The sequence below is a fragment of the Sorex araneus genome, chromosome X (genome assembly GCF_027595985.1).
Source record: "Sorex araneus isolate mSorAra2 chromosome X, mSorAra2.pri, whole genome shotgun sequence".
NCBI lineage: Eukaryota > Metazoa > Chordata > Mammalia > Eulipotyphla > Soricidae > Sorex > Sorex araneus.
Window position 1 is genome coordinate 317,604,668 of NC_073313.1, and position 23,803 is coordinate 317,628,470.

General features: G+C 38.8%; 1 protein-coding gene and 1 pseudogene across 1 annotated transcript in view; one reads left to right on the forward strand and one right to left on the reverse strand.

Moving 5' to 3' along the window:
- Positions 1–23,803, forward strand: part of LOC129399576 (uncharacterized) — a 378,786-nt pseudogene that overhangs the window by 233,745 nt on the left and 121,238 nt on the right.
- Positions 1–23,803, reverse strand: part of TMEM131 (transmembrane protein 131) — a 190,631-nt gene that overhangs the window by 128,404 nt on the left and 38,424 nt on the right. Inside the window, exon 2 of the mRNA XM_055119780.1 lies at positions 7,292–7,353. Within this exon, the coding sequence (XP_054975755.1) occupies positions 7,292–7,353 (62 nt within the window). The remainder of the gene's footprint in view (positions 1–7,291; positions 7,354–23,803) is intronic.

Below are 23,803 nucleotides of genomic sequence, written 5' to 3' on the forward strand. Positions count from 1 at the left end.
AAACAAAATGTTATTAACCTCAGATTGTGATATCAAAACATCAATAAATTCTACTCAACAAGTAAGTTTGTTGGATAACAGTTGATAAATTATTTTAAGTCAAACTACCACTTTTATAGATCAAGAACAGTAACAGAACCCAGAAACAGACTCATGCTTTTATAGGTATGTGATTCTAGTGTCACTGAAAAATAGCTGGGAAGGGGTCAGAGAGATAGATCAAAGGGCTGGGGCATATGTCTTAAATGCTGGAGCTCTGAGTTTGTTCCTGGTCATCACACAGTCCACCAAGCATCACCAGGTAAGCATAGCTCAAATGTCCTCAAACACCACCAGATAATGACCTCTGGTGGCCTCCAGCACTGGTAAATCAAGCAGCACTGTCAGCTGAGTATCAAAGAGTAGCAAATACAAACTATTTTAATTGTCATAAGCAACAGCACAATGGTATGGGTTTGCCTTTCACGTGGCTGACCTGGGTTCGATTCCTCCGCCCCTCTTGGAGAGCCTGGCAAGCTACCGAGAGTATCCCAACCAAATGGCAAGTTACCCGTGCCGTATATGATATGCCAAAAACAGTAACAAGTCTCACAATGGAGATGTTACTGGTGCCCACTCGAGCAAATCCATGAGAAACGGGATGACAGTGATACAGTGATACAGAACTTTATAATACAGCTAAAAAGTTGGGAAACGTAATATTTTCCATTTTTATTCCCCCTCCCCTTAGGACTGCTACAGCCATATAAATTTTAGTAGTGCTTGTTCTATATCCTTGAAGAATGCAACTAAAATTTTGGTGGGGGTAGTATAGTCATTATAATACTGTTAGTTTGTACAATCTATGAACATACACTTGCCAAATTTCTATTTCATTTTGTCATCTTCTATTTAAATGACATATTGTCCTTGCTGTATAAGTCATTCTTCCCTTTTATTGATTCCTTGCTACTTGATATTTTTGAAACAATTTTAAATTCTGTGTGTGATTTGCTTTTAAAATTTCGTTCTCATTTACTGTGTGCACATAGAAATGCAAGTTTTTATGCTGTTTTGTAGTTTGCTATTTTATTGAGCAGGCTTCATAGTTTCTAAATTTTTTTTTTCCTTTTTGGTTTAGGAGTTCAAAGAAGTGGTATTGGGGCTAGAGCAACAGTGCTGTGGGCAGGGTGCTTGTCTTGCACATGGCCAACCTAGTTTCAATCCCCAGCATCCAACATGGTCCCCCAGGCCTACCAGGAGTGATTGCTAAGTGCAGAGTCAAGAGTAAGCCCTGAGCACTGCTGGGTGTGACCCTAAAACAAAAACAACAAAATTGTCTTTTTTGTTGTTGCTGGGGGTAGAGGGCATGCCTGGTAGTAATCAGGAGCTACTCCTGAATAGTGCTCAGGAGGGTGGGAGTGGGATTGAAGCTGGACCTTCAGCATGTAAAATGTGCATACTAGCCCTTTGAGCTATATTCTAGCCCTCTAAAAAATTTCTCTTTTGTGAAGTCTTTAGGATTATGTGTGTGTGACTTATGAATAGTGATAGTTTAACTTATTTTCCAACTTGAATGCCTTTAATTTCTTTTTTTAGTTCAACTGCTATGACTAGAACTTCCAATTTTACATTGAATAATGGTAAAAAAAAAGTGGACATCCTTGTCTTGTGCCTTAGAGGAAAGACTTTTCAGTTTTTTACCACTATGATTTTACCTTTCCTTTTACTGACGTGGTATATAATATTAATTGACTTGCATACAATGAATCATCCTTGCATCCTTGGAATGAATACCACTTAATTGTGGTGTATTAACCTTTTGATCACTATCACTGCCACTGCCATCCCATTGCTCATCGATTTGCTCGAGTGGGCACAAGTAACATCTCTATTTTGAGACTTGTTACTGTTTTTGACATATCGAATACACCACGGGTAGCTTGCTAGGCTCTACTGTGCAGGTGAGATACTCTCGGTAGCTTGCCGGGCTCTCTGAGAGGGGCGGAGGAATCAAATTTGGGTCGGCCGCGTGCAAGGCAAATGCCCTACCGCTGTGCTATTGCTCCAGCCCAAACCTTTTGATATATTGTTGAATTCAGGTTGCTAAGATTTTGTCAAGGATCTCTACATTTCTGTTCCCCAGGAATACTGGTCTGAAAATTTCTGTTTTGGACACACCCAGTGGTACTAAGGGCTTACCTCTGGCTCTACGCTCAGGGTCCTTCCTGGCGGGGAACTGGGGACCATATGTGGTGCTGGGACTGAATCTGGGTTGGCTGCATGCATGCAAAGCCCTATCTGTTGCTACTATCGCTTTGGCCCTGAAAATTTCTGTTTTAGTAATGTTACTGTCTGCTTTGGGTATTAGAGCAATGCTGGCCTCATAGCACTGTTAGGAAGAATTTGAATTTTTTCAATTCTTTAGAAAAATTTGAAAAGTACAGGTACTAGGTACCTTGAAGGTTTAGAAACCCATCTGCACCTGTTTTTCTTTTTATTAGGAAGTTGCTTCATCATCATCATCATCATCATCATCATCATCATCATCATCATCGCTGCTTCAATTTCCTTGCTAATAACTAGTCTGTTCAGGTTTTCTACTTCTTCCCTATTCTATCTTGGTGAGGCTATAAGATACAAACCATCCATTTCTTCTAGGTTCTTCAACTTAGGGACAAAAAGTTTTCCATAGTAACCTCTTAAACTCCTTTATATTTTCTAAGACATCTGTTGTAACATCTCCCCCTTTAATATTTAATCTGATTTACTTGTCTTTATTTTCTCATTAGTTAAGGGTTTGTCAACCTTGCTCATTCATTAAAAAAAAATAAGCTCATGGTTTCACTGACCTTATTTTCATTTGTTTTGAAGCCATCCCTGTGGTGTTGGGGCTCTATGTTGGGAATCTAACCTGAGATGGCCGTGCTCGAGGTAGGAGCCCTATCCACTGAACTACTACTGCTTTGACCCCTTCACTGACTTAAATGAAGATACTGAGGTTTTCAAAGTTGTTCATAAGAGTAGTTTCAGGCAATCAATCGTGTTCCAATCCCAATCCCATCACAACTGTCCCAATTCCTCCATCAATGTTCCCAGGTTCCCTCCCAACCCTGGTAGGCATGTAACAGATTTATTTCATATTACTTGCTCTATAAAAATGTAGATGAACGGCAAACGGAATTATCAAATCACTGACCCTTTTTCATTGCTATCTTAATTACTATGTCGTTGATTTCTGCTCTAGTTTTTATTATTTCCTTCCTTCTGCTTACTCTGGGATTCACTCATTGCTCTTTTTCTAATTTCTTTTTTTGCTTTTTTTTTGGGGGGGGGTCACACCTGGCGATGCACAGGGGTTACTCCTGGCTCTGCACTCAGGAATTACCCCTGGCCGTGCTCAGGGGACCATATGGGATGCTGGGATTTGAACCCGGGTCGGCCGCATGCAAGGCAAACGCCCTACCGCTGTGCTATCTCTCCAGCCCCACTTTTTCTAATTTCTTGAGAGAAATGTTTTGGTGAATATTTTTGAGCTTTTTAAAATCTCCTGATATATGCTTGTATAGCTCTGAGCATTCCTCTTAGGGAAGTTCCCAAAGGTTCTGTCTTCACTCATTTGTTTTAAGGAAACTTCTTTGATTTCCTCTTTAACCCACTGTTTAGTTCCAAACATATTTGAGCTGCTTGTAACTTTCTTTTTATAGACTGCTTCTACCTTCATAATGTTGTGGTCAAAGAAGAGACTAGATATGATTTCTATTTTCATGACTTATGGACAATTATTTTGTGTACCAACATGTGGTCTAGCCTGGAAAATGTTCCATGTGCAATGGAAACAAATATGTATTCAGCTTTTGGGAGTGGAGAGCCATGCACATATATATTAATTGTAGCTCTTCCAATTCTTCATTTAGAGCTCACGTTTTCTTATATTCTGTCTGCTTGATCTGTCCAATGACTAAGTAACGTATCGAAGTCTCCAAATTACTACTGTGTGATTGCTGGCATATCTCCATAGGTCTAGTAGTTGTTACTGTTAAAATCTAATATATCTGTCTTAATAAAAAATGGGTACCTTTTAAATGTAGGCTCATTTAAGAACAAGAGAAGTAGCAAACGACCAAACTATGTTTGTTCACTTAACTGAGCACTTGGTGTGGTAAAAAGAATTATCTAGCTGAAAGGCTTCAAGAGTATTTTTCTGGTCAATGTAACACAGAACTAGATAGAAATTTTCCAAAGATCTTTCACCCAAACTTGAGAGAACTGTGAAAAAAATTGAATAACTTGAACAAAGATCTTTTGGCAAACTAGCCCTCGTGCTACAGCTAAAATATGAGGAACAGAAGGAGTGTAATCTCTCCTCTACTATGAAGAGACCTCTAAGATCTATACTATCTTCTAAGCATATCAGTTAGGAATTTATCTCTTTTCTCCAAGGCAGAGCTTCCCAAAGTGAGTGAAACGATTCTCTGATTGGCGCTAGAAAAATGAAAGGGGGCTGTAGTAGCCTTAGGTGCAGTGGTAAGTGGGTGGAGAGGAGCTCTCTGATGAAAGCTTAAAGATAATCTACTAGGATGATTCAGCACTTTTTTTTTTGTTTGTTTTTGGGCCACACTCGGTGATGCTCAGGGGTTTCTCCTGGCTCTGCACTCAGGAATTACACATGGTGGTGCTTTAGGGACCATACAGGATGCCTGGAATTGAACTGGGTCAGCCACGTGCGAGGCAAGAGCCTTACTGCTGTACTATCTCTCCAGACTCACACCCTTTACACTTCTATAGGCCTGTTCAGATTTTCCCTTAAGGTTTTCTTAATTCAGAAAAGAATTTTTTTCTTAATTCTCCTCTCCTCACCCTTATTAAATTGTATATTGATAGGATTAAGCTATTTCATGTTAATTTTAAAATATATTAACATACAATTTGAATCGAATACACCACGGGTAGCTTGCCAGGCTCTGCCGTGCAGGCGGGATACTCTCAATAGCTTTTCGGGCTCTCTGAGAGGGTCGAAGGAATTGAACCCGGGTCAGCCGCATGCAAGGCAAACGCCCTACCCACTGTGCTGTTGTCCAGCCTTATTTGATATGCCAAAAATAGTAACAACAAGTCTCACAATGGAGACATTACTGGTGCCCGCTTGAGCAAATCGATGAGCAATAGGAAGACAGTGATACAGTGATCAATTAACATAATTATTCACACTACTATTTTTAAAAAATTTATGTACTACAAAAAGAGAGCTACAGTTCTTGAAAAAAATTTTTAATCAATTTATCACTGATTTATAATTTTGTGGAAGTTAAGGAGTGTAGCTTTAATCATCTATGTATTTAGGAGTGTAAACTATTCCATAATAAATTAAAAAGCAGATTTCTTCTATATATGGGATTATAAAGAAACACAGTAAGGGAACAACTAATGCACAAAGTCAGGAAACCGAAGACCTTCTCTATAGAACTGAGTTTCCATGGGAGGGAGGTGACTGGGAAGGGCCTGTGGGACACTGAAGGGAATGGGCACTCTGGTGATGGGTGTGGCACTGGAATGATAAGCACAGAAAAAGTGCAATTAGCAGTTCTGTAAACACTGGTATCTCAATAAAATGGTGAACAAAAGTGACTTATTTAATAGTTATTCAATTTTATAATCAATGGAACAAATTAGGAAGAGTCAATCACTGTAATCAATTATAAATGAATGATAGTTTGAGATAGTTAAATACAGAATCCTCAGAATCTGTCTTCACTTTTTTATACCTATATATAGAACCTCAGTGGTTCTGCCAAATAGTCCAGACCAGATTCAAAATATCATCTTCAGAAAACGTGGACAAGAAGAATTACTGTGATTTCTAATGGTAACCTAATACTACTAGAGATACCCTAAAGAATACACTGACAAGAAATACACTCTAAGGAGAAAGGCTCTCTGACAAATTTTTACTTGAAATAATTTAAAGGCTGTTAAGGAGTTGCCACTCTAACTTTTTGCTTTAATTTAACTTGGAGAAATCTGTTATTTCTTTATTGTTTTAACCTAACTTTTTTCTTGTGGGCCACACCCAGTGTTGCTCAAGACCTACTCCTGGCTTTGCTCTCAGGGATCACTCCAGTCAGGCTGGAGAGACCAGGGACTGAACTCAGGCTGTGTGTGTGCAAAGGACGTGCCCTATCTGCTGTACTATCCCTTCAGCCTCGATTTTAACATAACTTTATTGTTTTTACTTTCCTATCTTTATAAATATGCTACAGGAAATAATTTTCAGAACTAGTCATGAGTTTAGTTATAAATATGTAAACATACATCAATCAAATTATATAATAGAGATTAACAATCATAACTAGGGTACAAAGACAAAATTCTTGCATCAGTCCTATGACCACAAAGTCATGGTATCTGGACAAATTTCTTAATCTATACCTTGGTTTCCCTTAATTATAAAAGGAATTATAGGTATAAGGAAATATATAGCACATATATCTCCATAACACCTACACACATATTTAATGTATATGTGTATATATATATGCACATATATATACACACATATAATTCATGCTGTCAAAAAACACAGCACTATTAAAACAAATGTTTATCACTACCAAGGCAGCAAGCACTATCATAAAATATGGACATAAGACATAATACAAGCATAATAAGATAAGCACTGAATATGGATATAGTCTGGAAAACAGGAGAAAGCACCTAAGCCATAAAAATCAAAGGACTGATTAATATAATTTTTTAATGTTCTCTTTCAACACTGAGATTCTAGAACTGATTTTAAGCTAGGAAAATTGAAATAAGGGTCATTGGTGATATCTGACTTTAGCCTGAAAGGAAAGACAACAGTTTAAAAAATCAGATTACACTTTGAAGCTTTATATATACTATATTTTAATAAAGGGATTAATGTGGCAAGTTTAAGGATGAGAAAAAAAGCTAAACACTAATGCTCTCTGTAGAAAAGCCTTTTCCAGAAAAATATTTACAATTACAACATCCAAATTCAGTAGGGCTCACCACCAATTTTATTATGCCTGATCAGACTCTTCCACCTATCTTCCCCACAACACCTCCAGAAATATTTAATTAAAAAGATAATGTAACTGAATATAGCTCAGAGGAGTTTTATTATTGACTTATACTAGCCTATGTGAATATCTCATAATGCTATATTTCACAAACTATATTTTATAAAACTAATTATGTTTTTTTAAAAAGTCTTTTAAAAGTCTTTATTTTTATAAATTTTTTATTCATGATTCAGCACACACAAATTACCCAATTAAAATAACATTACCTGAAGCAGGCCTCCATCATCAAAACGCAGTACTTCTATAATGCTCTCTGACTGAATAAATGCTGTGAAAGAAACAAAACACCTATCATTACTTAACAGGAAAATAATTTAACTTAAGTACAATTTTTTAAATTAAAGCAACTATGGTACAGTTTGATACTTAAAGATGTATAGCTGATGGCAATGGTTAAAGAAGATAGTATAATTCATGATTATTAATTTAAAAATGCCTTTAAATATATTTGAACAATATTTTTATATAATGCAATTATAAAATACTTTTAAATGTAACAACACAATTAGAATGTAATTTTAAGAAATAGGTTATATTAATAATTGCAAAAATATTGTCAGAAAGCATAAAACAGTAAAATTTAGTGAAGTGCAGCTGAGCTTTTTCACTAAGAACATATTTTGAGCATTTAAAAAAAAGAGGACTGAATTTATGAGAAAATGAGATCTGATTTCCTGACCCCCGCCAGGCTCTCTTCACTTCAGAGGGGGGGTGGGTTGAGTTTCCCTCCCTGCCCCAAGCAGAACCCAACCGCAGCTATGCTAAAGGCCACTCTCCACATGCTCAGACAAGCCTCACCCAAGTGAGACCCAGCAGAAAAACCCAGGTATGTGGGCCCTATGAGTGAGACCGCCACGCCCACCCAGATGGAGACTGGGCCTCCTCCTCCCAGCTCCCCACTTTTCTAGTAGCTTGGCAGTCACACCCACAAACTGCCCCCGGCACCATGTAATCTCATCAACGGTCAATATCCAGAGACTATAAACAAGCTCCTGGAAGACAGCACTGCAGAAATTCCTGAAGCGAATGCAGCCACACAACCTCTTACATTCTAGCGTACTTTATGTACCAAAAGTAGCACACATTTGTCTGGTTTTTAACATACTTGCTTGTATTCTCTTATATATGGGCTTAAATGGCTACAAAATGAAATACAACGACATACAACAACCTTCACACACTTCCCTCTTACTGTGGTGGGAAGGTGCAAGGTGCTTGATGGTGGGATTGGTGTTTGAATATCATCTGCAATGAACTATTGTGAAATACTTTATGGAAAATAAAATATATAAAAATTGAAAAGAAAATAAAGGTTTGAGGGGCTGGAGTGATAGCACAGCAAGGTAGAGTGTTTACCTTGCACGCAACCCGGGTTTGATCCCCAGCATCCCATATGGTCCCCTGAGCACCGCTGGGAGTGATTCCTGAGTGCAAAGCCAGGAGTAACCCCTGTGCATCGCCAGGTGTGACCCAAAAAAGCAAAAACATAAAAAATAAAGGCTTGAAAGAAAAGAAAATGAGACCTAGAATCATTATATGAGAGATGGTGGGAGAATTAGCATGAAAAATGGTAACAGGAGATTTATCTTATTTTATAGAACCGAGTATAGTGCACAGAAAGGTATTTTAAAAGCTAACATCGTTTAACCATAACCCAGCAACTGTACTCCTATGTATCCAAGCAATTTGAAAAATTGTCTCTAGACAAACCTACAAACAATTCCATATAGCAGCTTTGTTCATAATCACCAAAAACTAGATACAATCAAGATGTCCTTCACTAGGTCAATCAACCGTATTATATCAAAGTAATATTATTCAATGATTAAAAAATAATTATATAGGTATAGCTCTAAGTACACAAGCAATACTACACAGATGATAAAAAAACAACAACAGTAGTTGCTAGGGGATTGTGCAAAGGAAGGAAGGATTGATTTACTGAAGCAAAGGAAATTTTTAGAGACCATGAAAATATTTTGTACATTAGAGACGCAACACTATCGTCAAAACAGACCACTATAGCATCAAAAGTGAATCTAATGAATACAACTCAAATACAAATGTATGCAACTGAAACCTACCTAGGTGATCAAGAAATCATATAAAGAATCTGATAAAAGAATTTAACTATATTAATCTGTGTAAGGGCTGGAGCGATAGCACAGTGGGTAGGGCATTTGCCTTGCATGAAGCCGACCCAGGTTCGATTCCTCCGCCCCTCTGGGAGAGCCCAGCAAGTTACCGAGAGTATTCTGCCCACATGGCAGAGCCTGGCAAGCTACTGTGTTGTATTCGATATGCCAAAAACAGTAAGAAGTTTCACAATGGAGACATTACTTGTGCCTGCTCAAGCAAATTGATGAACAACGGGATGACAGTGTTACAGTGCTACAATAAGTATAAAACCATGTCCAGTAAGGTGTGGAAAAGCACTGACTTAAGAGATTTGGAAATAAGTGGAATCTGTTAAGAATAAAGGCAAAAGGTGTTTTATGAGTATTATGTGTATATAATTTAAGTAATTTTCCTTCAAATTTGGGCTAACAAACTTGATGCCACAATACATTTATACTAGAACTGAACAATTAATTATGTATATGACCGTGCATAGTGGGAGTCGAAACTTCACATCATTAGAGTAAGAGCTTAAATAAAAGTAAGGAAAGGCTAAAATAATCAACGTAGTGATGGACTAGAGTTGGTGACTTCAATACTGCTTAGTTTACCACAGATAAGGATAATTATGACTGGGCACACTGGTGGTGGAGAATGGGCACTCGTGGAGGGATGGGTACTCGACTACTGTATGACCGAAAGGTAATCACGAAAGTGTGTAAGTCTGCAATTGTATCTCACGGTGTTTCATTGATTCTTTTTTAAAAGATAATTATAATGACTGAAGCTGGGATAATGTGAGCATTATAACCCAAAGATAAAATAAATATTGAGTCCATAATGATACTAACAAATAGCTAAAAAAAAAAATGGGTGAAAACACAAAAATCCCCAGGCAGAGAATTCTAAACAATTAATGCAGAAACTCTATTTTTCTAGAAGGTGGAATGTAACTTCCTATTCCTTAAGCATAGGTCACACAGAGTGACTTGTTCAAAGAAGTTTGGATGAGAGGGAGGAAAAAAGAGTGCCCTGACATATCTACCTGAAAAATCTACTCCCACCAGATGATCAAAGTCAATACCCGGAGTTAAAAGTCATGTTGAGGGGCTGGAGAGATAGCACAGCGGGTAGGGCGTTTGCCTTGCACGCGGCCGACCCGGGTTCAAATCCCAGCATCCCATATGGTCCCCTGAGCACAGCCAGGGGTAATTCCTGAGTGCAGAGTAACCCCTGTGCATCGCCAGGTGTGACCCAAAAAGCCAAAAAAAAAAAAAAAAAAAGTCATGTTGATAATAGAGATCTTTGGCATAATACAAATAGTACCTTTGAGGTCGGAGAGATAGCACAGTGGGTGAGGCCCTTGCCTTATACTTAGCCAACCTGGGTTCTATCCCCAGCATCCCACAGGATCCCTTGAGCACCACCAGGAGTGATTCCTGAGTGCAGAGCCAGGAATAAACCCCGAGCAACACTGGGTATAGCCCAAGGACTGAAGGAATAAAAAGAAAACACCTTATTTCTATGGCTCTTTCCCCCAAATCACATAACCCCACTCCCATTATGAGAAAAACATCAGACAAGTCTCAAACAAGGGTTCTTCTATGAAATACCTGACCAGTACTCTAAGGTAATCAACCCCCCCCAAAAAAAACCCAAATCACCCAGAAAGTGGGGTTAGGGAAACAGTGCAGGGCCCATAGGAACATGCCTTGACCTGTAGCAATGCAAGGACCAAGAGTGCCAATGGGTACAACCCTGGAGGACCCCAGCACCACTGTGTCTGAGTTAATGTGACATCACCAAGTCTTAGCAAGTAAGTGACTCCCAGGTCTCACTGGGAGCAACCCCTCCCTCATACCCCCACCATTAAAACAAAAACAAAAACAAACACCAGAAAACTACACAAGAAACAAAATGAAGTAGTCTGAGAAATTATAGCAAATCAGAGGGATTTACGGAGATATGCCTACTGAGTATAATGTGTTATCTTGGATGTGATCCTAGGTACCAGAACCTGGGCAGTGAGATGATACATGAGGTAAGGTGCCTTGCATGAAGCAATCCTGGTTTGATCCTCAGTACCACATGTGATCCCCTGAGAACTGCCAGTGGCTGCTCCTAATCAGACAGAGCCAGGTATAGCCCCTGACTACTGCTGGGTATGGCTCCCAAACTGCATCCCCAACAGGTATTAGGTAGAAACTAAGAAAGATAAATAAAATAGGGACTTTTTATATACTCGCTTATTTTATTTTTTATAGGGACTGATAAGAATGTATTACTATTATTTTGTTAAGTATAAAAGAGAAAGACCATATGAATGTAGAATGTAAACAATGGGGGAGGGGACAGAGAATACGGAACTTTAGTACCATGAAATTTTTACGTAGTTCTAAAAGTGCTGCAAATTTAAAAGTTTATGTTCTGAAAAAAATGAAAGAGAATGATCTTATTTGACTTGAGAAAATACTAACCCTCTGTCAGTCTTTGGGTAATCAAGAAATAAGCTTACTCTTGCTTAATCCCATGTATTCACTTGGCTTTTCTAGCATGACTAAAACACTAAAGCAGAAATAACCAGCCGAGTAAGATACTAGCTAATTTATATTACTCTACCTAATCAAATGTTTTTTTTCTGTCTGCTGAGCACCACTTTCCTCTTCATTAGTAATCAAACCCTGGTTTAATTTTAGGAAATGTTTGTGCTCTGTTAACCGTATTTACCTTTAAGCATAGTGCCAAGTTCCTCTACTCATGCTCTTTCCCCATCAGTATCTCACTCTTTTGCTCAAATTTCAGGACTCGTTTTACATTCACTGATGAGAAAACCTTTTTCTGGTTGTCATCCCTAATTAGAGCTCATAGTAAAATTTCAAAACTAAAGTCAGAGCTAAAGACTCCAAATGCACAAGAATGTCTTCTCTAAATAAAACAACTAACTGTTCAGAAAACACTGTGAATGTACAAGACTGCCCAGTTAGTACATCCATTTCTTACTCTTTCCTCATGCTTTTAATATAAATGGAAATTTTTGAGGATCCATAAAATCACTTTTCTATATTCTTGTTAAAAACATTCATTGATGTGAACTAAGAAAAACAGAATAAATGATCACAGAGGAGACGTTACTGGTGGCTGCTTGAGCAAATCGATGAACTACTATGGTGCTACAGTGCTACAATATAAAAGACAAAAAGGAAAAGCTACTAACTTTAAAAAATTATGTTTATTAAAACACTGTGACATATAAAGTTACTCAAAATACAACTGTTTTAAGCATACAATGTCCTAACACCAATCCCACCACTAGTGTGACCATTCCCAGCCTGCCTATATATTCTGTATTGCTTGCACCAACAAAACTTAACAGAACAGCAAACGGAATCATAGGAAAATAAATCAGGAGTCAATTTGTGATGACTGATTGCTATATGTTTTTAACCTATGTAAAGAAATTAAGATCATTTAATACAATAATATAATACCTATTCTTAATACCTATATAAATAAGCTAACAATGCTGGTATCTAAAATATATTGCATTAACTTTTAGTTTGTACCCGGGTCTCTGTGGTATTAATCATATCTTCCTTGACATTAACAAAACTATTGTTTAAAATTCTGTGCTAATATATTTTGGAATTTATACAAGTATAAAGCCTATACTTTGTAACAATGTAAAATTTGGTGAGAGCTAAGAGAAGTAAGAAAATTTAAGGGGGAAAGTCTGAATATGCCTATAATAATAGTATAGTGGTTGGCATGATAGTACAGCAGGTAAGGAACTTGCCCTGCACTGGCCAATTCCTGGCACTAATATGGTCCCCCAAGTCCCGTCATGAGTAATTCCTGAGTGCAGAGCCAAGTGAAAGCCCTGAGCACTGCAGGATGTGTCCCTAAAACAAGTAAGACAACAACAAAAAGTACAAAGTGTTTTATACCAAGAAAGGGAATATTACTTTTATATTAGAAACTATTTTATTATAGTCATTGCTTAAGTGCCTGCTCATACAGATAAGAAACTGCAATAAAACTATAGATATTTTAAAAAACTGATAAAACATAGAACATTCAATATAAATGAGACATTAATTCATTATTGAAAATGTATAAAATCCCTTTATTCAAAGATCCTTTGAACACTTCTTGCAAAATGGATTTCATGACTATGAAATAGGCTTTTAAAAAAAATGACTTTTGGGGGGCTGCCTCACTTGCAATGCTCAGGGGTTACTCCTAGCTCTGCTCTGTACTCAGGAATGATGTCTGGTAGTGCTCAGAAGACCATATGGGATACTCGGGATAAAATCCAGGTCAGCCATGTGCAAAGCAAGCGCCTTACTCACTACAGTATCTCTCTGGCCTCTTCCCTAGGTTGTTGTTGCCTAGTGGTGAAGCTCTATATTATTCCTTCAAATCTAAATGATAATCTAGCTAGACCAAGTACTCTTGGTGAGGTGTTCATTTCACTGAGTTTTTGTAGTGTATCTTCCAGTCTCTTCTGGTTCATCTGCTGTGATTCTTATGGGACTTCCTTTGTATATAAATGGCTTTTTAATCTTGCTGCTTTCAATATTCTGTTTGTACCTTTGGAATTTGTCATTTTGATTACAATACGTTTTGGAGTTTTCCTATTTTCGCTTAGATCTTTGGGCCTCTTGAATCTCAGTACTTATAATCCTCAATTCTAGAAAAATTCCTTATCTATGATTTCTTTAAATACTGTTCCTTAGGGCAGGAGTAGAAAGTAATACAGTGAGTAGGGCATTTGCCATGCACATGGCCGACCTAAATTCAATCCCTGGCATCCACATGGTCTCCGAACACCACCAGGAGTAATTTCTGAGTGCAGAGCCAGGAGTAACTCCTGAGCACAGCCAGGTGTGGCCAAAGCCAAAGGGGAAAAAAAAAATTCTGTCCATCAAATTTGCTTTCCTGTTCTTCAGGGCTCCAATAATGCTTATATTTCTCCTCTTGAATTTATCCCATCCTTCTCTGGTATGCTGCTGATTTCTTTTCAGACTATTTCCTACCTTCTGTTGTTTTCTAGTAGTTTCCTCCCTCTCATCTTGAAGCTCCTTGATCTTTTGCTCAACTGCTGTTAATCTGCTCAGATTTTCAACTTTTTTAAAAATACTTTTCATTTCTGCTTGTAGTTCTCTAATGCTGGCTTTGCTAAGAATCTTTGTCATCTTTCTTTGAGCCCATTAAATAACCTCCCTATGGTATCACAAGTCACAGTCTGAGGATTACTGAGTAGTTTGATGTTGGCTGATCTTGTTTTCACCCATTGAGTTTGGGGAGCTTCTACACATCTTCCCCAGTGGGTATGCTATGCTGCAACTGTGTTGAGTAGTATGAAATTTGGAGGAGCTGTCAGCTGTGCACTTCAGGAGCTATGGAGCTCGACTTCTTTTTTTTTTTAATTTTTAAAAATTTTATTGAATCACCATGAGATAGTTACAAGCTTTCATGTTTGGGTTACAATCTCACAATGATCAAACACCCATCCCTCCACCAGTACACATTCCCCACCACCAATATCCCGGGTGTACCCCCCCTTTCCCACCCTCCCCCTGCCTCTAAGGCAGTCAATATTCCCCATACTCTCTCTCTACTTTTGGGCATTATGGCTTGCACCACAGACACTGAGAGATCATTATGTTTGGTCCATTATCTACTTTCAGCATGCATCTCCCATCCCAACTGGCTCCTCTAGCCATCATTTTCTTAGTGATCCCTTCTCTACTCCATCTGTCTTCTTCCCCTCCGCTCATGAAGCAGTCTTCCAGCTACGGGGCAATCCCCCTGGGGGCTCGACTTCTTGATATAGCTGAAATTGAGTGTGGAGGGTCAGGACTGCCTAACTTTTAAAAAAGCTTTCCTAGGGTCAGAGAGCTAGTTCAATGGGCTAGAACATAAGCCTTGCATGTAGAAGAGGATACTACATGGTTCCCTAAGCAAGAATTACGAGTAGCCCATGAGCACACTCAGGTGTAGCTCAAAAACCTATAAAGAAAAAGAAATTAATTAGCAGAGATAAACAATATAAAAATAGCACTGAAATATTGTATTCTGTGGATGCTATTAGTTATAATATAAAAACAAATACCCAAGTTTTACCTTTGCCAGATCTAACTTACAGGAACTACAGATAAAGGTAAATAAAAATAATTTAGGTGTACTGTATTTTAGTTAGGAGCCTTGTAAAAGCTATGAGGTACCTTGGTTAAAAAAAATTAATAGCAGTTCTTGTATAAAGTCTTAGAGGTATAATAGGTTATACATCATTGGTATCCTTAAAGGCTGTCGAATGAAATGTATTTAACTGACAGAAAAGGATTTAGTATAGTAATACAAATATTTTATAATAGGTACCTAGAAAAACATAGCTAACACTTAACAATTTTTAGTGTGCCAACAATTAACTATAAAATCCCCAAAATAACAAAGCAATTTTCCACATCCTTACTTCTTAAGATTTGAAATCACTACTGATACTTAAATAGTCTTTCCCGAGAATTTCCCCCTCTAATTTTATTCTCTTAGCAAAACCTAATATTCCTCAGTTTAAACAGCAATCAGATGTAAAAAACCATTATTATTCACTGTTTGAAACTTTAAACTCTATTGACATAAACAATACAGATTCTAATTTGAGGTAAGCATGGTAAGTTGATGCTCAAAGTCAATCAGCAAGAAAGTGGATAGAAATGGACAACAAATTCCAGCAATGGGGCTCCAGATGCTATGCTTCTGAATGCATTACAAGTCACTTTCACAGTCTATCTGATATTAAAGCATAACTAAAGGCACCTTCAAGCAATCTAGTTCTTAAATATTAAGTATGTTTTCTCAATAACAAGGAAAGAAAAACAAGTGAGATTAGTATTCCTGTCATTGGTCAGGTAATGGCTGAACTGAGATGACTTTCTACAGCTTCAACTAGTCATTCTCCCATCTTTAGTGCATGCATTCAAGATATTACAACAGTAGCTGACAACAGTCGTCTTACGCTCACACGGAGCCTTAGTGTCAGTAAAGTGTGGAGTATTTTCCCCTTTATTTGCTATTAGTCTGGTGCTCCCTGGGGCTCCCTGGGGGCTGAATGCTAGTTCATGGTGCAAGCGCACACCAGGGGACCCACATATCTGGTTTCCATACAACCAAGACTGCATACTTGTGGCACTGGGAGTCCCAGTGGCAGTGTTGCTGGGATTGTACTCGGCAGTGTGGGTGACCCAGGGTTGGAGGACAGAACTTGCAAGGATTGTGCTATATTACTGAGCCACATTCCAGGCCCAGCTGTGGAGTATTAGAAGCTCAACATGTACACATCATCATGCACGCACCTGACCTTGTAGATTGTGGTGTGGAATCACCGCCATAACATTTTTCTGTCTAGCAGAAAGTGGCTGCAGAGGATGAGAGAGAGACGGTGACTCTCCCAGGGAGTGGGCTAGTATGGGGCATCACTTTAGGAGTGCACATTAGGTACAAAAACTGGAATATTTTCATAGCTGTTTCCATTGGGTGATAAACAATCTCCAAATACCTTTAATGTATAGCACTGAAGTAACAGTAATCTCCTATTCAATTCTAACTCAAATTTTCCCACTTGGGTACCCATATGCAGCTCTCACTGTCTAAGCTAAACTTGTTTAAACCAGGGAACTGTCCCAACCTTAGGATTTTTGGTTAGAGAGACAATTTCCCACAGGAAGGTATGTTTCCTTTTCTTGACTTGTGGTCACAAGAAGTTCTAGTACACTGCTTATTAAAAGTGGTGAGACAGGGAAGATGTGCATGCTTTGCTGATAGGTGCCCTGGTTCGCCCCTAAGCACTGCCACAACACAGAAACATCCATTGCATGTTTCCATCCTCACTTTACCATTCAATAAGATATTTTCTAGAGATTGGAATAGTTTTACTTTTCTCCTATCCTTTTGAGCTTTAATCATGAGTCAATGGTGGGTTTTGTCAGGTATTTTTCTTTTTCAGTTGATATGATCAAGTGACTTTTCTCCTTAAGCCTCTGTGATAATAATATGCACCGACTGGTTTAAAATTTTTATTTATTGGTTTTGGGGGGGTCATACCTGGCTGTGCTCAAGACTTATTCTGGGCCTTGGAGGTCACTGCTAGTGGTGCTGAAGGAACGACATTAGGTGCCAGAGATTAAACCCAGGTTAGTTACGTGCAGGGCAAGTTTCTTACCCACTGAACTGTCTCTCCAGCCCCCAATTAAAATTTTGTTTACTTGATAGGAGTCAATAGCACAGCAGGCAGGGCATTTGCCTTGCATGTAGCCAACCTGGGTTCGATTTCTCCATCCCTCTCAGAGAGCCCGGCAAGCTACCGAGAGTATCCCGCCCCCACGGCAGAGCCTAGCAAGCTACCTCTGGCGTATTAGATATGCCAAAAACAGTAACAAGTCTCACAATGGAGATGTTACTGGTGCCCACTTGGGCAAATCGATGAACAACAGGACAACAATGCTACAGTGACAGGGATCACAGTGAGGCTGTCGGGGCTGTTTTGCCACATGTAGTGGTAGAGGGTTTGAATTAGCAGCCTCATGCTTATGTGGCAGGCTGTTTAAGCCACTTACCAGTCTTCTGGACTCTGACTTTAAAATTTGGAAGCAGTCTTGCCTGACTAGTATAAATCCCATTGAGTCATGGTCTGTAATTTTTGTATATATTTATACAACCATATATCAATTTCTTTTAGGCCAGAAAATAGGGAAATTTTATTCCAACACTGAAATATGAAAAAGGAGGCATGCATTTGAGGCAACACATCTTTCCCTGAACCATTCAAATATAAATATGCATGTTTATAAAATATATGCTTTCAGAATTTTCACTCACTGACGTTCATATTCTATTTTGGGGGAGAGGGGGAGGGAGAAACTCCCAAAACCAAGGGTACTCAAAAGGCCTGGGGGTCCCATTGACAATTCTCAGTGAGCCAGACTGGCAGGACCTGAGAATGAGATGCTGCTCAGACCCTATGGACGGTGCAGTGCCAGAGGCCTGCAGCGCCCACCCAGCAGTGCTTAATAAACCATGTGGTGCCAGGAATGGAATTCGATCAGGGTCATGAGGGGCTTGCATCCTAACCACTGTATATCTCCTGGCCCAGTTTTACATTTTAACTGCTCAGGTGTTTAGTCATGCATACTGTACAAGACGATGTAAAGGAAAATTTGGCTTAGTTATACTCTGCATTAGTTATCCACCAATAATGTTTCCATCTTTATTTGCTACTTCATACATCTTGTAATTCTCTAGGCAGACTATTTCAGCTTTTATTGCTGTCCATTTCTACATCATCTAAATGGGACTCCCAGAGAAGTTCATGAGCTTGGAGTCAGGCATAAACTATGCACATCTGATGTGGATTCTGATTTGGTTCTTGTTTCATAGCTGAGTTCTGCTGGCAAAGGTACCATTTCGAGATGATTTGTTTTTGCAGATATTTCTATTTGAGCAGAGCTTTCTGTATTGCTTTCTTTTTGGCTCGAGACGAGACTCATTTTGTGTTTAAGTCCACAATGACTTAAAAACTGCTTCATAAACTGCTAGCTTTGTAACATATGCCTTCAACCTCCCCTTCCCCACACACCTATGCTATTACTGACTGTACTGGCTAGCAAACAATTTCTAAGCAAGTGGTTCATTCAAATGGATAAGCAGGTGTTTGTTTTAAGATTTATATTGCATCACTGTGAGATATACAGTTACAAAGTTGTTCATAATTGTGTTTCAGTCATGCAATGTTCCAACACCCATCCCTTTACCAGAGGACATTTCCCACCAGTGTCCCCAGTTACCGTCCTGCCTCCCACCCAGACCCTGCCCGCCTGGATGGTAGACACTTTTCTTCTCTCTCTGTTTCCTTTTGGGCATTATGGATAACCAGTTTTCTTAAACCTAGAATGTTTCCTCACTGAAACCAAGCCTGCCAGTCCTGAAACTGCAATCACTTCACAGTTTCTGAGAAAAAAAATCTTTGGTCTCTTTCCCAAATTGTACTGTATTCAGTAATTGGTTTTTCACAAAGATACCCACATCCTTGCACCAGCCAATATAGCAGCCCATTACAGTACAGGCAGATGCCAAGCCCACTTGTAAGTGACCAGGCTGCTTTGGAACATATTTAGATTGAACAGATTGTAAAGGTGGTTCCGCATATAAGGAAACTGCTCTGGCCTCACAGCTGTCTTTTAAATCTCTCGTTTGGCTACATATATCAAAGATGGTGTGCCAGGCATACAGATATCGTTGTCAGCTTTGCATCTTCATGGCTACCTTATTTGTAATCCTCTCTACACAGAGGTTCATATACAGAGCAGTGAGGGATTAAACAGATTTCTTGCTAATACAATGTTACACATTTTAGACCCTACAATTTATTGAGATGTTCTGTAGTTTTAAGAAATAGTTTTTCAGACCTGAGAGGTAGTACATGGCTTAATCTCTTGCCTTGCAAGCAGCCACTCTTGGTCAATCCCTGGCACCATATAAGGTCCCCTGAACAAAACAACAGCAGCAAATGAAGGGGAAAATTTAGTAACATATATGTAGGTATAATAAAATTTGCCACTGTCACTCTTTTTTTAGTATATAATTGATTTGCATCAATTACATTTACAATGTTGTCACATCACCATTATCTATTTCTGAAATATTTTTTATCATTTCAGAGACTCAATATCATTAAGTAATAACTCCCAATCTTCTTACTCCAGTGCATGGTATTTTCTAACATACATTATATTTCATTGAATTTGTCTATTCTAGATACTTCATAGAAATAGAATCCTGATAGTAGTCCTTTTGTGTCCTGACCGTTTATTATACTAAGTACAATGTTTTCAAGGCCCATGTTTGTAGCATCTATCAAATATCACTCCTTTTTATGGCTGAATAATCTTCTATTATACCACATTTTCATCGGTCTACTCATCTATTAATAGACAATGGGGCCATTTATATTATGTTTGGAAACCATGGGTACTATTTAAATCTTTTTGTTGTTGGTGTTGTCAAGAGTTTTAATGAAATGAATGTCCTCAATTCAACACTTCGTACCTAATCTATCTGACATTGCTTTTTTTAAAAATCAGTTTCATCCTATGAATTTTTTTTAAAAATTTTTTTATTAGATGCAGTCAGGATAGGTTCATCACACAGTCTCTCTAGTGGGTTCTGGGTCTAAAAACAGCTTAGTTTTGAGAACTTTTGTGGCATTACTTTAGTCTGCTTCTTTTACTTTATATATACATTATATGTATATATATATATGTATGTATACATTGAATCACTGTGAGATAGACCCTTACAAACCTGTTCATGATAGATTTCAGTTATACAGTATTCTAACACCCATCCCTCCACCAGCATACATTTCCCAGCAGGTTCCCTCCCATCACCCCCAAACCCCCACCACTGCGTGTCTCTGTGGCAGGTGCTTTTCTTCTCCCTCTCTCTCCATCTCTCTCTCTCTCTCTCTCTCTCTCTCTCTCTCTCTCTCTCTCTCTCTCTCTCTCTCTCTCTCTCTCTCTCTCTCTCTTTCTCTCTGTTCTTTTGGGCATTGTGGTTTACAATATTGCTACTGAAATGTTATCAAGAATATCCCAATGGAATACTATGCAGCTGTTAGAATAAATGAAGTCATGAAATTTGCATATAAGTGGATCAAGATCAACACGGAAAGTATCATGTTAAGTGAAATGAGTCAGAGACACACAGACATAGAAAGACTGCACTCATCTGTGGAATATAAAGTAACAGAATAGGAGACTAACACCCAGGAATAGTAGAAATAAGGACAAGGAGGCTTGCCCCATGGCTTGGAAGCCGGCCTCACATGCTGGGGGAAAGACAGCTCAGATAGAGAAGGGAACACCAAGTAAAGGGTGTTTGGAGGACCCGAGTGGGTTGGGAGATGTGTGACAAATGTAGACTACAGATCGAACACAATGGCCACTCAACGACTCTCTTGGAAATCACAACACCCCCCAAAAAGAAAGAGAACAAAAGGGAATGCCCTGCTACAGAGGCAGAGTGGGGTGGGGGGTATGAGTGGGAGGTATACTGGGATCATCGGTAGTATCGGACGGGCACTGGTGGAGGGATATATACTAGATCATTGTATGACCGAAATGCAACCACAAAAGTTTCTAAGTATGTAACTGTACCTCACAGTGATTCACTATTGACAATAATTAAAATAAATAAATAAAAAGAATTTCATTGATATTGAATCTATTTAATAATTTAGATTGGATGATCATTTTGATAATGTTGAGTCTTACAAAAATAAATATGAAATATTAAAAAAAAAAGAATATCCCTTTACCTAGTTTTAACACTCAGTTCTTGTCCAGTGTGATCATTCCCAGCTATTATTGTCATACTGTTTTCTTCGCTATCTTACCTACCCTCAGGCCGCCCCCCCCACACACACTTGTGGTTAATTCCAACCACTGACCAGTCCTTCTGGCCTCTGTCTTTTGTGGCCATGGATATTAGTCTTCTTACTACATTTTTTTTTATGTGCCACAAATGAATGCAGTCAATCTATATCTGTCCTTCTCCTTCTGACTCATTTTACTCAGCATGATACTCTCCATGTCCATCCACTTATAGGCAAATTTCTTGACTTCATTTTTCCTAAGTTTGTTTTAGGTAGTTTCTCTGGTGCTCTGTATCAAGTCATGCCAGTACTCAGTAAAATGAAGATTCTGGCCTTACTTCCGAACCTATGGAATCATTCTCCAAGAGTCAGACAAAAACTTTGGAAGTGCGTGACTTAAATGCCTATCTATTCAGTCAGGTGGAGAACCAGATTTCAAAGGCAGTATGAAAGAGGAACAGGCTTAATTCAACTTAAGACATATAGGATCCAAAGTAACACACGTGAAAATGCTTGGCAGTCCCTCCCACGGTTCTATCAGACCTGAGGGAAGAAGTCTATAGGAAAGAACCCCAGAGGGTTAAAAATCAAACCTATTCAAATGCACTGAGAAAGAAAGGGCAGAGAGCTGGAGTCCTTACAGGGCAGAATCTCCTGAAGAAACTGTGAGGCTTTACCTCACAGCAGAGATGCCTGAGAACAAGAAGCAGAGAAGCAGAGCATGTGTCATGAGAGGGCAGAAGCCAAGAAACGTGGATTTAACAGTGTCAAGAGTGTCACGGAGAGAGGATATGGGGATGAGAGGCAAACAGTTATGTAAGTCTCCTGATTTTGCCAGCTGGAAGCCACTGGTAAATCTTGAGACTGATTTCACAGTAGCACAGCAGAAGCCAGACTATCAAGTGTTGTCAGGGAGGGTTAGGTAAAGAGGGGAAGGGTCATTCTTTTTAGAGATTAAAGTAAGGAAGAAACCTGTGCATGAAAAAGGAAACAGATTACAGGAAGGTAAAGTTTAACAGAAGGAGCCAATGCTAAGAAGTCTGTCTTCTGACCCCTGGAGTAAAAGAAGGAAAAGCATGCAGAACAACTGCCGACTCCAATTCATAAAATACATGGAGGAAAACATAATTAGAACTCTATACGAGGCTGAATCCTGAGGCATCCTCAACGATTTGATGCCACTGGCCAAAATAAACAAATGGGACTACAGTGAATTAAGAAGTTTTTTACACTGCAAAAGAAATAAAGGCTAGAAAAAGAAAGGCACCCTACTAACTGAGAGAAAATATTTGTTCACCACATATTTGACAACGGGCTAACCTCCAAGAACTATAAAGCACTCACAAAACTAAATAAGAAAAAGAAAAGCCATTAAAAATGGGGAGAAAAAAAGACACTTTACTCAAAAAAGCAGAGTTGGCCAATAGGTATATACAAAGTATCCATCATAATTTATCATCAGGGAAATGCAATCAAACCAACCATGAGACTGGCACACATCAAAAAGAGTAGAAACAATCAGCACTGGTTGGGATGTGGGGGGGAAAAGAAACTTTTTTTCTCCATTGGTAGGAACGCCATCTAGTTTAGCATCTATGGGAAACAGTATGGAGACTCCTCAAAAAACTAAGAACTGAGCTTATATATGAGCCAGCAATTCCACTTCTTGGCATCTACCTCATGGACCCAAAGATGAAATTTTGAAAAGATATTAGAATCTTTATGTTCCTTCACAGCAGCTTCACAATAGCCACAATCTGAAAACAGTCCAAGTGACCAAGGACAGATGAATGGACAAAGAAACTGTGGTAATAAAAACACAATGGAATAGTACTCAGCTGTAAGGAAAGATGCAATATGTTACGTGAATAGAACTAGAGGGTGCCAGGCTGAGTGAAGACAGGGGGAGAGCGATAAACACAGAATGATCTCGCTCGTGTAGAGAAGAATCATGCAGAGAAGAAGCAAGGGAATTAAAAATAGTCACTGGTAACATCACTTAAGAATCAGCCTAGAGAACCATTTGCCAAGGAGGTGGGGTAGAGGGAACAGGAAAAGATCTGGGAACCTGGTGGAGGGACACTGGCTCTCTGGTGGTGAGTGTGGTGTTGGAACATTTATGCCAGAAACACCATTATTAACAGTATTTAAAACAGGGTGCCTAAATGCC